Source organism: Frieseomelitta varia, unplaced genomic scaffold (assembly GCF_011392965.1).
Source record: "Frieseomelitta varia isolate USP_RPSP 00005682 unplaced genomic scaffold, Fvar_1.2 scaffold_275, whole genome shotgun sequence".
NCBI classification, from domain to species: Eukaryota; Metazoa; Arthropoda; class Insecta; order Hymenoptera; family Apidae; genus Frieseomelitta; species Frieseomelitta varia.
The window spans coordinates 671500-687895 of NW_025110007.1; the positions used below are offsets into that span (position 1 = coordinate 671500).

The 16396-nt window shown below is 36.5% G+C and overlaps 1 protein-coding gene across 1 annotated transcript in view; it reads right to left on the bottom strand.

Annotated features, from left to right (window-relative positions):
- LOC122529011 (fasciclin-1-like) overlaps positions 1-16396 on the bottom strand; it is a 355664-nt gene that overhangs the window by 11351 nt on the left and 327917 nt on the right. Inside the window, exons 6-7 of the mRNA XM_043654724.1 lie at positions 15551-15716; positions 14138-14298 (exon numbers count right to left, since the gene is read on the bottom strand). Coding sequence (XP_043510659.1) covers positions 14138-14298; positions 15551-15716 — 327 coding nt within the window. The remainder of the gene's footprint in view (positions 1-14137; positions 14299-15550; positions 15717-16396) is intronic.

Genomic DNA, 16396 nt, shown 5'->3' on the forward strand with positions numbered 1-16396 from the left:
AAAATAAGCATTGCATTTACTAGAATTGAATATCAAAGACTTGCGTGTCAGAGAAATGAAATTTCAAATTGACAATACAGCAGAGAAGACAAGCTTCCATTCATACATTTTACGAATAGACATTCAAACTTGTAAAAACGCACTGTCATAAGTGTTTTATTAAAAATTACAAATTATTTGTGTCGGCCACTCTGACTCTGATTCTAGTATTAAGAAATTGATAAAATAATGGAATTCATCAATCTGACTTCTGAAAGACTCGTTCTAGATCATCATTTTTCAGTCCTATTTTGTCAATCTTTGATCTATCCGTTTAAAATTCAACGATTGATAACATTCGACTTCTGTCTAGTAATTAAAAAACGATATCTGCATATATATATTTATACAAATACATACGACTGAAAGGGTATACAACAGCCTCGTGGCAAATGCATATAGTCTATAATATTGGAGGGAAAAAAAAAAGGAAGAAAAAAGAGAACGGGGAGCTTTGAAACTTTGAGAAAGTGTATACAGGCGTAAACGATATTTCGAAAGTTCTAAAAGCTGCTCAAAATAGAATGCTCGCTAAGATACAAGTGAACAACTCTTCGAAATAGGTAGAAAGCAAGTCGGAGGAGAAGTAGTAGTTCTTTCGTTATTTTTTTCTTTTTTTCGTTCTCTTTGATTCTTTTCTGACTCGAGGGGATGACTCGATGAGCATGTGTACAGGAGAAATTCGTATGTATCTATATACAAGTGTAATGTTGTGTCAATACTCTCAAGGTATATTATCGTTTAGCACACGGATACACGAAGGAACGTTGACCTCGTCGTTTATCATGCTATTTAATTTTATTTAATTGCCTGACGTTAATAAAACGACAATTAATTAGGTAGACTGATGTTTTCACGCTCCGCGTTGCGAATATGCGATATTGTACTTTAATGAGTTATTAATTAACTAAATGATTATTTTTAGTAAAATCGGGTTAAAATTTTCGCGAGTTACGTCCGAAAAATGTGCAGTTAACAAAAGGACAACATTTCTCACGAGCTGGAAAAAAATAATTCGTCAAAGAGTAAGTTGAATGAAAGTCGCAGTGTCGTTAGAAATTACAATTTCTCGGATCCTTCACGATGAAAATTTTAAACAAGAAATTAAATATAAAATTCTAGATTTAACTTGTCGTTATTATCTTCGACCAAAGGATTGAAGTTTTACCGTAAAATATATTCTTTCGTCAAAAATAACACATTACAGTACAAAACACTGCGATCTAACCATACGTAAGTGAAATGAAAGTCGCAGTGTCGTTAGAAATTACAATTTCTCGGATCCTTCACGATGAAAATTTGAAACAAGAAATTAAATATAAAATTCAAGATTTAACTCGTCGTTATTATCTTCGACCGAAGGATTGAAATATATTCTTTCATTAGAAATAACACATTACAGTACAAACCATACCGAAAAACAAACGTTAGAAACCTTCCGCCGCGATGAGATTTCCCACGAAAATAATTCGAATTGAAACGACCGAAAGCTGAGAAAACACTTTACGACTCCGTTGGGGGTTGCAGCCCGCGGCTGCGTATGTGTCGGGAATAAATTCGCGTAAATCCCGCCGAGTAATTTGACGCGATTTCACTCCGTGAAACTCACCGTGTAAAAGGAGCAACGACGGCAATTCCAGCTCGTGTATCCGTGTGATCCATTTTTTGCGATCACCCTTGTAAACGTATAATCGTATCGTATGCAACGCATGTCGAAACGGTGTCTCTCGTTCAAAGATGCGTGAACGAAAGGCGAGAGAGAAAGAGTGAGAGAGTGAAAGAGTGAGAGAATGAGAAAAAGAGAGAGAGAGATAGAGAGAGAGAATATGGTCCAAGGTATAGATAGGACACAGAGAGAAAGGGGCGAGTGATTTTGGGATGAGAAGGAAGGAGGGGGCATAGAGTGAAAGATCTAACAGAAACAGGGTGAATATATTGCGAGCAGTAGGCGAGAGAGATCTGCAAGTGAGACACACGAGGCGGTGCAGTGACGGCAGAACACGGGTTTTCTGTGCTCCCCTACACACCAAATCGTTGCTGCTTGTGTTTTGGCTGTTCTTTTCTGTATTTCTCATTCTTTCTCATTCAGAGAGTCTTTCTGCTTGTCTGAATGCCGTGACTTTCGAGGGTGACCTGAAAGTAAGTGATTAGTAGATCGCCTGCTGAAACGAGCGCCAACCCGAGACACGCGCATGGGCGAGAGAAACGTCACCGAAGGACGAGTGAATTTGCATCGCTGCATACTCTGACATTCTTTCTTTGTTTCTTCAAGGAAAGAAAGCCTGTGATGGCTGAGAAATCGTGGCGCTGTTTCAGAAGGTCTCGAGGGCACAAATACACAACACAGAGAGTGGGCCGTGAATTGGATCAAAGAAAAATTCGCGAAATATACGATGTGTAGTATGCATATTGTATATATATATATATGTGTGTGTGTGTGTGTGTGTGTGTGTCGTCGTCGAGAAACTCTTTGAAGTCTCGACGACGAGAATTCCTTTGATCCAACCGTCCGGTCCAAGGAGGATCTGGTGCAGACAGTAGGCGAGACGTGCCGAGGATCATTGCTGAAGAACAATCGATATATCGCATGTGATGACAGCTGTCTCGTGAACATTCCATTTTCCTGTCCTGTGTATAAAACGTTTGTGTATATATAGATACACACGATTACATAAAACACATCCATACATGTATACACATGATGATATGACGTACATGACGTGCGTTACGATCGCGCGTGACAGTTTTCTTCTTTTTTTTTTTTTTTTTAATTTTTCGGACGATAGGATGACGATTGCGATCGCATGGGTTGATCCCCATCGATAAAACACGAATTCGCGGGGGATGAACGAGATTCGTCTGACAGGCGTAGTATCGGATTCGGAATTGTGAAAATGGAATTGGACCAACGCTTTTCTTCGCGGTACTACACGTGTTAGATTTTCATCGCATTTCACGCGTTTATCGATAGACGACCAGGCTGGATATATCTCGTCGATCGAGGATAAATTTCTGGCGCCATTTTGTCGAAAGGAATCATTTTCATTTCGCCTGTTGCCAATGGCGATTTGTCACGACGCGACGCGACGCGTACAATCGTAATCGACTTGAAACTAGTAGCGAGAGCCGGAGAGCCGTGATTGGGATATGGAAATATAATAGAATCCCGCGTAACTTTTGTGTCTCTTCGGAACGAAACGAAACGAAACGAAACGAAACGAAACGAAACGAAACGTTATCGTTCCTCGCGATGATCCATTTCCAATACAGCAAAGATGAATGAACGAATTAATGGAATACGCTGCTACGGTGCAATTTAATATTGCTCGCGGAACTCGATATATATATATATATATATCACGGACAGGGCCCGAATGCACCTCGAATTTCAGCAGGCTTAAGCTCGAAAGGTTTTCTCATTCCGCGAGTAGATCGTATCGTGCAAAGAATTCTCGATAATCCGTTTAATACGTATCTCTCTTCTACCGTGTTTTTTCATTCGCTTGTACGTCGATCGAAAATCACACATCTCCAATGGAATAAATTGTGTCGCGATATAAACGACGAATATTCATGCAAGAGCGAGACGCGAGACCATCTGTGAGAAAACGCAGATGCATCTCTCTCTGTTCTTGTGACAGGAGAAGATAAGATCGAGACGATTTCTTTATCGTTGTGCAGAAACTGCGAAATCGGCAATACACGTTACAATAGGAACAGTGATTGAATCGACAATTGATAATGTTGCTTCAAACAGTCGGATCTTTCGGTGATATCGGCCGCAAATTGCGACAAATTCTGTGGAATTTCAATTCGAACGGCGGTTCCAGCAAGGATCACAGCAAAAACTTGCTGCGGACGTAATTACAATAACCGAGTAATTAAGGGTCACGGAATTCATTTAGTATTCGTAAAGGAAGCTAATTCAGGTTATCCTTCGCCCTTAATTAATTAAAAAGAGGATTATGCAAAGCAAAGGGAATATGGACCCGACTCTGGAGTAACGTTGGATCTTCTTCTACAATTGTATCTTGTAATAGAATTTAGAATTTTGTATTATCATTCTCACCATGCAACTGTAACATAGTTCGTTTCAGACAGAGTGTAGCATTGTTTTTATTCGAATATTTAAATTCACGATCAATCGAAATCAATCACCTTCGCGTGGAATTAGAACAGACTGTATATAATTCTGACAATTTTTCATCTCCGAACATTGCCAAAACGCATAAAAACGCGATGTAGCTTGTTAGAAAGTTCTACCTAGTGAACCTAACCTGAATCCTACCTAAACTTAAACGCCCGCCATTTTCTTTTTCCTAGTTCCGCTGTTAAGAAGTCTCTCAATTTTTGAAATATCGCTTTAGAGTTGAAATTCTGTTGTTATATTCTTTCAATTTGCCCGCAATCTAAGATACAATATAACTCGCTGTATAAATTAGGAACAGGGCCATTCTCTGTCGAAATTACCATTCGTAAACAACCCTTCACATCGGTTGAACAATTAACCCGTCTCCCCAGACCCAATTTATCCGAAAACTTCTTCCCCGTAACCTTGCAATCTGCAGCGAGAAATCCTTCGTGACAGGTAATATATGTACCTCGAATCGAGCACTCGAATACTCGAACACCTCGAAAATAACGAAGAAACAGTCAAAGCAACGACGAGATAATTTAAGCGTGCGTCCTCGCAACGATCGCAAGAGAGAGAGAGAGAGAGAGAGAGAGAGAGAGAGAGAGAGAGAAGAGGAGTCGTCGTTTCTAATTGGCTGAACGAGTAACTTCGGTTTAATAACGTCCAGACGGCGACGCTGAAGCAGTCAAAGGGTAAAAGACGACGTTGAACGGATAAAGCGCGCGGCGTTTCCTGTCCAATAACTCCGCTCGTGGCAGAATCCAGCGAGATCAAGAGCGCGAACGTCGGGGATTTAGACATGTTCACGTAAGGGGAGCGATGTTAGCTCGTCTTTGCTATTAACTCGTTTTTACAGTGTACACGAGAGGCGCGACACGAGACTGTAATCCGATTTAGCAAGGAAGTACAAAGGTACACACGATCTCTCGTCTACGAAGGGCGGACGCCGTTGCGTAGTTACTCTGCCCAGAGAAATGGGAAGCGAAAGGAAGGAGAGAAATAGAGGGATTACCTGACGAATAAACTGTTAACGTTAATGAAGTTGGCTAACCGATGTACCGATACGCGGTCTCTGTCGAACAGGGTCTAGCGATTTTTTCAGATAAATAAAGCAGGTTTATGCTGCAACATCCATTATTATTGTATTCGGGTCGTATAGGATGGGCCAAAAGTCAATTCTCACGAAACAAAATAAATCCGTAATTTTTTTTATTATATGCTTTTTACAATTTTCTTTCACAGATTTGTAAAACATGATTTTTAAAAGAAACAGTGCGAATCTAAATGTTTGAACTTAAGTACTATTTAACAAAAAGTACTATATAGTACTTAAGTAATATTTAACAAAAATTAATTACATCAGTTTCTTCTTATATTTTGATTAAAAAAAAATATAGGTTGGAAGGAACTTTCGGTCCATCCTGTAGTTTTGAGACAGATATATAATCTTACGAAAATTTATATTACTGAGAGTAAGTAGTTAAAAGAATAAAGCCTATTATAGCTTTGCGATAGATAGTGAACATTTGCGAAAATTCGTATTTTTGAGACTGTAATTAAATGAACGAAATCTTCTTGCGTATCAGGATTATCATAAAAATGATAATTATTGCTTCCTAAATCGTTTCGATATTAACGAAACTGTAACGCTAATGCAAATAACAACGGTTTGTGTACTCGCGTAGTAATCAATTTGCAAAACTTTACTAAACGTCAAGAGAAATTATCCAAATCCGTTCTAAATATGTAAAAGAACACACGTTCCCGGGAGACTATTTTATTATGCAAAGTCTGAGATTACAATGAATTCGCGAGAGAGATACATGGTCTTAAAGCGTAGCAGGTATATAATCGGTAGTATGATGAATGGCGAAACAGCCGGAAACACGGTAACCTGCTTTCGTCTGCGGAAATACGCTCGTCGTATGTACGATGAGTAGTACGAAAAAAAAAAAAAAAAAAAAAAAAAAAACAGGAAAAAAGAGGAGAGAAACTGCTGATTCAGCTTTCAGCGCTGGCTGAAACGTGTGTGGTAGGTCAGTAGGAAGATGCAAGCGGGAAACGCACGATGGAGGATTCAAATTTATGCCCCCGCTTTGAATAATCATGTCCCGGTAACGAAAAATAGTAGAGACGTCGGAACAGACGTTGATTTAACTACTTGCGTGATTGAACCAATCAGAAAATACTTATTTATTTTTAGTTTCCCCTTTTTCGAACATTTATTGAAGATATTGGATAATGGTTATATAAAAAATTGCATAATAATTATATAAAAAAAGATTATCGATATTTTGACTGTTAGACTATTATGACTATGAAAAGTCACGTAACAATCTATTTGATCTCATTTTAAAGCATCAAGTCTCTTTTTTACATCACGAAGATAGAATTCTTACATCGTGTAGCAAGTGAAAAGGTAAGGACACTTTCATTATCGAAAAATACAAAAGAATTTTTTCTGAAGATATTAAAAAAATCTCTTTTCGATATTAAATTAAATCTGTCGCGGAAGATTGAAATTTCCACTTTTCAATGACTGTACGATTCTTTTTTTTTAATGGTTTTATTGAACTTTGAACGTTAGATTTAAACGACATAATGAAACTGGAATTTTTTGAATTTTTGTCGTTTAATGAAGCGACAAACGAAATAACGCAGCAGCTGTAAGGGACCGTTCTAAAGAAGAGACTTCAATTTGAACCATTGTTTCGTCCACTTAAAGAGAGGAGAAACCTCCTCGTTGAAAGAAAATTTCGCAAATTCATTTCTGAAGGAGTCGCGACACAGACGCTCTTGACGACAGAATTCGAATCGAGCCAGCTACGTAGTACATTTCGTCTCTGAAACGTCCAGAGATATCGAGCTAACGTTATCAATTCGCGACAAAGGCAAGGGCATTGGGAACCCGTTTACAAGATAAGCGTACGGTGCGCACGTTCTCGAAGAAGTACCAGCAGAAACGAGAGGAAAAGAGTCGTGCTTTACGAAGCTCGTAAAGATTCTATCCACGACACGGTGACGTCAGTCGCTCCACCGGAACGATTCGAATCTCGATGTTTATTACTATGTCATTCGATCGGCGAACTATTGTAGCACGCGTGATAACGTACACGACGATTGTAACTACAAGTTTGAGGCGGCATAATTTTGTTTTGAAGCTAAATGAAGAGGTGGACTCTTTATTATGCAGTTATACAATTATTATTTTATCACATGCTCCAATTGTCATTACGAAATGTTATCTATACCTCACAGATCAATTTTTCTTTATACAAGATACTTTGCAATGATAACATCATTATAATTTAATAATTAAGATACTTTGCAATTATAATATCTTTTTTCGTTCAAATATATTTTAATAACAATGTAAATATGTAAATAAATATGTAAATATGTAAATAAATAGTAAGCTTCATAAATACATGAATATATAAAAATATGATTGATAATAATATATTTTCCTTTTTCTGGAAATATTTTTCCTTCTGTAGAAGAATTTTTTCTCAATGAAATATATCTTCTATATATTAGAAATAATTCTTTCTTTATAGTTGTCTGACTATGATTAATCGATATGAAGTAAAGTGTTGATCACGTAAATGATCATTACGTAATACATTTCATTTTGTGTGGAAAATTCAAGTATCATATTATTGTCGAATACTTATTAATTATTGATTAAAAGATAGTAAAAATATTTCGTTGTACAGTGCATTGTTCAGACTACATCAAGGAGGGATTCGTTCGTCAAAATTGGACCTGAGAAATTTTTGGAAATGTGCTTCGTTCGAAATTGTTTGACTTGGGAGATATTCGGTTTCCCTTCTCGGAATGAAGAGGCTTCACTCGGTAAAGATCAATTTTCCAACTTTCATATTGTAACTCTTGGAAGCAACTTCTACAAAGTAAACAGCCGGATCTTTGTACGAGGGGGAAATCTAATTTCTCGGAGCTGAAATAGACTTCAACGAAATTAAAGAAAAAAAAAAAGAGATCGTAATATCGAGAAATAACAAAGAGAAAATTTGTTTTGGCAAGACGAGAAAAGAAAAAAAGAAATGAATGAAAATGTCAAATTTCCGAGACATTGCACAAACAATATTGGGAACACATTTCGTGGGAAAAATTCATCGTCACGGTCACTTTCGTAGATGTAACGCGTCAGTTTTCCGATCGAGAGAAACTTGTCGCATGAAAGTTTGAAACAGCACGAGCGGTTGTTGCAGATAGTTGTTCGTAATTGAGTAACAGGAACGTGTGTATACTTTGGTAAACAGTCAAAGTATTTTAAAGCGTCAGTATAACTAAGTCATAAAACTAAGTCAAGTTATTTCCGAGAGAGACTCGCTTCGAAAAGAGAAAAAGGAAAGTACATAAAGTGATAAAGTATGTCATTGGAACATTTATAGCAAGAATTTTTAGAGTTGCTGAAATAATCAATTTCTCGTGCGCAAAATTGATAGAATTAGAGGTTTGAATAATTTTTCGTACAACGTTAATAAAAAAATAAATTAGTTAATAAATTGGTTTTTTTCTTATTCCTTGTATTTTCATTTTTTTGTATACATGAAATTGTCAATCGTAAAACTGTGCAATTACAATTTTCTAACTAATAACGTTAGTAACATTAGCAAATTGATAACTATAACGTGCTAGACTACACTTTTAGAATCGTATAAAATGATATATAAAAATTGAAACAAATAAAAAACAAATAAAAGTAGAATAATCAGATAATTTATATTCTGAAAATTTAATCGTAAAATTTCTTGCATTTTATTACAAAATTGTCGCGTAGGAATGTTTATGAACATTGATATTTTGTAATTTATAATTTGTTGAAATATTAATTGTGCGAGAACTCGTATTTTTCCTGCTCGTATTTATCGAAGTCGTATTGTCATCGTACAAAATATTGAAATTAATTTTATGGCTATTCGTAAATCAAAAACATTATTGAATGAATTTAAACAATTCTGAATTTCTTATTTTATGACTAGTTTTTCGTTTATTTTTTTCCTAAGATAAAACAAAATTTGAGGTAAGAAAAATAGAGGCAACAAAATGGACATTTCACATAACTTTTTATCGTATCTCTCCTTGATTTTAATAACGAAAGATGCAACGTCTCGGCGCATCGTTTTCTCGAATGGATACCTTTCAATTATTTATATAGATCTCTTGGCCTCGTAACGGATGGGGTTCAGTAAATTTTAGTATTCAATCAGTCTCGCTGCGGAGTTTACTTTTTTCTTTCCTTACCTTAACCTAGGCAAAAAATACCGTAACTGAATTTATCTTGAAATCAGGTTAAGCTAATTTTTCTTCTACCTGAGCTCTCGACGAGTTTCTCTCAAACTACTCCAACAGCTACGTAGGAACACAAACTTGGGGCGCGCAACGGCACACAGCAAAAATCATAACAAAGTTTCCAAACGCAAATAACCTCGTAATTTAATTCTATATCGGGGCAAAGGGTTTGATATCGCGACTACGAGTGCGAGAATTTATTGGGACAAACAACTTTGATATTTCGCTTACTAATACCGCTAGTGGAATTTTAAGCGCAAAAAGCGATACCGTCAAGCGATTAAAGAATAATCACTTCTCGAATTACCCATTCACATTGTTCACGTATTACACGTATTCCTAGCGTCGACGCACAATTTTCAATTTTACGTGAACGTTGTTTCAAAGCGAAATAGAAACTTTTTACCACACAGTTCTAATTGGAAATTATGAAGTGCTAGTGGAATGGTGAAATGGTAATTTATGAAACACGACTCGATTCATTGTGTTTTCCTTTTTTCGTCGATCAATTTTTTCCAACCAGTTCATTCAGTGTAAAAACTATTGACTAGTGTAAAAGATCGAAGTTCTAATTAAAAAATTCAAACGAAGGAAAATATCTTTATTGATACACCTTATTAAAAGTCATTCGAATTTTCTAAAATAATGAACTTTTTTGTTCATCTATAAAATTCGGTAGAAAAGTGATAAATTAATGATTCGAGCGTTTGCGTAAAACTTTTAATTTAGTTTCAATCTACCTTCGTGCAATGAACCTAAAACTGACGTGGCATTCTATGCATTGGTACATGCAATTTTCTTGTTTCAGTTGTTGTGAAGTAATTTGCTTCGCTTCAGTAGTAAAAGCAAAGCATTTCCTTTGACATCGCTTTGCAGTCACTTCTCTCTGTACGTCTAATTTCTCTTACATTTCTCATGTCGATCGACTTTTGTCTTCTTCTTTCTTTTTTCTTTTTTTTTTTTTTTAGTACGGAAATTAACAAATACTGATTTTCAATTACTCGCAGTCGGAATTTTTCTCATTTTCAGTAGAACACAAGTATTGAAACGAAATATTATTCTTTCGTATTTTTAGACATTACCGAAGAGATTCAGAGAAATGTTGTTAATTTTTAAAACTCATAATGTTAATTTAGTTGCAAAGATCTTACAAGCAACTATGCATTTCATAGACACATGTCGTATATATGGATTTGTAACATATATATACCGAAACGTTCGGAAACATGTTTCGAAATCCTGACTAAAATGATACATTAGTCACGGCACAATGTTACTAAATAGATCAAGTTACTGAAACGTACATGTACTCTCTATTCTGAACTAATTAATTGATTTCTAGGAAACAAACAACGAGTAGTTTCAACAGATAATTATTATCGAAATGGTCAAATTAAAATCACTATCAATTTTCAAGGAAAATGTAAATTCCTTAACCTCTTGCGCTGGAATGACGTGCCACGCACGTCGAGAATTTTTTGTCCCAAATTGCAACATTTTCTCAGTTTTAAGTATATTTAAATGTAACCCAGGTAAAACGAATGATAGAAGTACATTATTTCTTAATAATTTCTATCCAGCGATATCATAACGACGAGTACAAGAGAAAAAAAAGCGACGAAATAATTGTGTAAGGTTCGGTCACTCGTTATGGTCCGCGAACCAATTGCCAGCGCAAGGGGTTAATTTGAAATATAAATAGTCAATTCCTAAAAAGAAAAAAAAAAACAAAAAAAAAAAAAATAAAAAAAAAAGGAAGTTAAGTATAAATATGATATATAAATTTCCATTTGAGGCTCGTTTCTTTAGTTCTCGTCCTCGAAAATATAAAAAAAGGCCTAAGACTCCAGCAAGAGAAACCTCCGAACGCTTGTTTCCGATCGTTGCGCGAATCAGGCGGACGAAAAATTAAATTGAGAGCGAAAGATCGTGACGTCCGTGTCGTTAAAATCGATCGGCGAGGTTATTTCATGTCTGCGGTGACGTTTATTGTGAATTCTGACTGCGTGATGCATTAGGGAAGGGGACACATTAGTATTCGCGGTTCCGATGCGTTCGCACACTCTGAACGTGATACGACGCTTGGCGAACACGATGCGCAGTGCACGGAGAGCAATGTCAAAGGATCTCTCGGCCCGGCTCTATAGATACGATGTAATACAACGGGAACGTGTAATCACTGCCAGTTGCGACGGTTGTGTACATATATTTTGACACATGTTACACAGCCACGAAAGCCACATCACTCAAACCGAATGGGGTAATCGTTATTGCGCGAAATTTGATGGACTGTTACTCCGAAATCCAGGTCCGGCCTCTCCTCAATGTACATATGTACCTGCATTTGTTACGGGGAATTCTTGCAAGCGTTGAATTTACTTCTTCCGCTCCGTTACTACATTTAACATTGATTATTTTTGCTCGCTTCATTCGAATGCTCGTGTATCTTCTCGTCTTCAATTCTCGACTCGAAATCTTATTCAATCGGCATTAACAGAGGATGTAACATTGAGTAAAGAGAAAATCATTTCATTTTTTTTTGCTCGATATTTAGTTTTTACGATTTTGTTCGATATAATAAAGTGAAAGAGAATTTGAAGTAGAGATTTAAATTGAATAATATTTAGTGCATAGTCATTAATGTGGCTGAATATTCTGAGAAAAATTTCTCTAAATAACTGCTCTTTTGCGTTAAAATATTAACTACTTTAAATTGATGTTCCTTATAATGTGTGTCCTTTATAGTTGACTTTGCAAAGCTCATTTATATTTTACACTCTCAGAAAATCGTTCGAATATTTCATCTGTTTGTTCTCATTTGATCATTTTTAAACATCATCAATCTAATAATCTTCTGTTATTTAAACAGAAAAGTAAACCTCTAAGAATAGCCCTGAGTAATTGAATTAATTTAATCGTAAATTGCAGATCATAATGACCGAGTTATTGCAAGATCCGACTGTTTTTAATGCTGCAATTGTTCAGAAAGAAAAAAGAAAAAAAAAACAACCTGGAACAGTCTCGACAGCGTCGCAATTATCTCGAGAGAGATCTTTCAGCGTTATCCCGTAACACAGATGGTGTATCGATACTGGCGAGCGATATTCGAAATACGAGAACGAATTGTATCGCCGAGAAATCTAAATTATTGATAGGTGATTAAACTTTTAACGTCTCGACACGGCCAGAACGCCGCGGGCTGTCGCGAACAAAGCCAAATCCATTGAGATCGAAGGCTTTTGAAACGCGAGAAAGAGGGGAAAACGAAGAATACCAACGTTTCCACCAGAGGCAGTTCAAGAGAGCTTTTCATACAGATATCAAAAGGAACTCGCGAAATAACGTCCACGACAATAGGGAAACTCGCCGTCATTCTTTCGCCAGTCTGCCGGTCTCTGAAGGCACAATGCGGCAAATACATCGCGAGTCACTTATAAACTAGCGCCTTCGAACAACTTCTCGCGCTTACAATTTCGCCAGGGCGTATCCTTTCTTTGGCTCCAATGGCCGAGGATTAATTCCTTTCTGGGAATTTCGAATGTTTTTCAAACCCAGTTGTCTCGTATGAGTAATCCTACCGTTACGATTCGAATCGTAAAAAAGTAAGTTCGTAATCTTTTGTTTAAAATCGTAGTTCTCGAAAAGATTCAAGTCGTAAAGAAGGACTTTCAAATGATCTTGCTTGAAATTGTTACATCTTCAAGCTGAACTGTTTGAAATTCTACATATCGTTCAGAATAAAAGAGAATTCGTATCAATACGTCTTCTGACATAATCAACTTTCGTATCAAATACGTATCACGTAACGTATTCATTACAAAATACCTCCCCCGTTCGTCGAACGAATTATCAATGCACAAGTTCCACTTTGTACAATTACATCATTACCGCAGAGTAAGTACGCTATGCTTATTACCTCTCCGAGCTAATTTAAAATAACTTACTGGGCATCGAACGAGAGCGAATCGATATCCCGACGCTGCGTAATTGCATTACCAACATCGAAAGTATAAATTAACAAATAACTTTGACAAATTTATTCTCGTGAATTTACACTCCATCAAATTATCGTGAGATTCCTCTCGCGGTGCTCGTGCAATAAAATAATTCGATATATATTCCATTGGATCGAATTCTCCATCGTTGTTCTCCAAAATAACATTAACCGCGACAATACTTTAACCTACCCAATTAACAGCTTTATTCCCCCCCTCAAGAAGATCGATTTGCACGACTTCCTATCGTTCATTTCGTTGGACAAAAGATCGGATATAAAGAATCGTGCGCTCGTTTGCACGAGGATCGATCGCGAGAGACAAAAGGGCCGCCTTTCGAGCTTGTTCCTGCGCCGATCCGCGCTTAATTCGCGCCACGAGGACGTTTAACGAATTTCATATTCGGCAGTAACTGTCATTGTTTGCGGCGGGACAATGCGATGAGAATGAATGGGATGATGAGGATGCGTTATAGTAAGACACGTTATCGTCGTACGATTCACACAGCCGTTGCTTCGATCTCTCTCGCGCGCGACGAGAAAGATCGAACTGACGGTCTACCTGTGTCTACCACTAGTGAGAAACAAAAAAAAAAAAAAAAAAAGGGAAAAGAAAAAGACACATAGAACTGAAGACGAACTGAAGCACTGACCTCGAGGAAGTCCTTCACTGTGGTATCGACGACCATAAGAGGCCGTTGAATCAAATGGACCACTCCATTGCGCACTGGGATGTTCGGTTTAATTATTTCGGCCAACACGACTCCGGTCGGGTGGCCAGCGTCGCCAATCATGGTATTCGATTGCACGTAAACTGAAAATAACATTTCCAATTAGTGAGCCGGACGATACATTATGCCTGCACGAAGAGCGATTAAGTATCGTTGCTGCGGAATCGATTGCGAAACCGAACGATCACGACATTAATTGACACGAGATTAATTCTTTGGCAAATGATTCGTCGGGCCGAATTTTAACGTTTGGTTAAATGCGTTTCTTTTTTTCTATTATTGGCAGTTATCGTCATGTGCGTTAACTGTTGGAAGATTTGAGGAAGAAACAGGGAGGAATTTTGAACAGTGAAGAAAACTATGGCGACATAGTAATTGTCAGCAAGAGTGCGAAGTTTAAGATAAAATTTAGTAAAATTAGTAAATTTGTTTCTTTAGCGAAGAGTTTCTCTGCAACTTGGAAGATTCGTAAAGCAATAGAAAATAATTTCTAACCATTGAGATGGTTAGAAGTTTCAAGGGGTAAAATTACGTAGTCGAAAGTTTCACCACTTTAATACTACATTGAAAATATTTTATGGTTTTTGGGACAGACTTTGGAATAGTCGCAGCTTTCAAATTTATATGCAGAGTATATCTCTTATAGTCAGAGTTTACTTGAACTCTGCAAGTTTTTAACTGATTTTGTCCAAATGTACGAAAATATAACAATTACTCAAGAACTTAAAGGAAAGATAATTAAAAAATTTTAGAATTCTTTCACTTCAGAAGCAATAAATTTTGTAACATGCAGGGCGTTTCACATTTAAATTATTTCATCTAAATTATCCAATATTTGATAATTTACGTTAATAATGAATTATCCAATATTTGATAATTAACGTTGATAATGAACGTTATTTTATACTACTTTAGAAATACGTCTATCTCTTCATAAATGCATTTAACAATGAAAATTATTCTAAGACTATTAATATTTTCCAACATAAATATTATAATTTAATACAATATTTACTTTTTGAACTGTACAAATTCCAGATAAAGTTAAGATAAAAGTTACTCGAGTTTTTAGTAATCACCAAAAAGATAGATGAAAACGTGTTTTGAAGAGTTCGTATAATTTAATTTCCGCTAATTACGTATCCACGTCGCTCTTCATTTATATTGCTAATGCCTTACATTGCGCCTTTTAAAACGTGCGTGAAAATGTCGCTCGAAACTGTTCAACTCGCCGATTCAAATTTAACTACGGCTATTATTGATTTTTGTTACGTTAATACGACAGTCCGCTGTAAGTTTATCGCACTTGATTTTTTTTTCACGATGATTGCTCACCCTTGTCATGTTCCTTGAGGAAGCTAACGGTGACCTTGACGTTATCCGTGAACGCAAGTGTCTCGTAAGGTACATTGTGAGGTGTCGGTGTCGTGAAGAGGACGTGGTTTGGTATTACGTGGCCATCAATTACCACACGGTCAACCTTCTCCGGCCTGGGCGACGGCTGTAAAAGAGCAAAACGAATTTATGGAGAAAAAGATTGCTAACATGATGACTGAAAAAAAGGATGCTATAAAAATTCTGATGGATTCTTCCGATTATGATATAAAAGAAATTGGAGCATCAATGTTTCCTTTCAAGGCGAGGATCTTAATTTTTCACTTCCTTCTAATTGCTCAAAGAGGTTGAAGAACTTGGAGAATTTGTAGAATTTAAAGAACTTGAGAAAATTCATTAATACTACGATATTCGGGGGGATGAATTTTTAAAATGAAACAGTATTCGGAACATATTACAACACTATTGTAAGAGCAACAATATTGGGCATGTAGATTATGACTAAAAGTGGTAATTTGAAGAAACAAATTTTTGAAATAAAATTAAAAGGTACTAGCAAGAGTATGTAAATATCATAATTTGAAGTAGGTGTTTTTCGATTTGTATTTGATAAAGAAATGAACATTTCTAGGTAATTGAGTAATAACGAATCGTGCAATCAGTCCTGTTCAAAACGATTGCTGACAAAGCTGCTGACTTTCTACCTGCATTCGAGCTGAAGAAGAAAGGCATCGCTGAAGTTATCATCGAACGATAATGCAATTTTTGACCCGAACTGGAAGACCCGACAGCCTGTTTACTAGATCAGATCCTTCCCATTTGAAATCTCGAATACTTCAAATAATT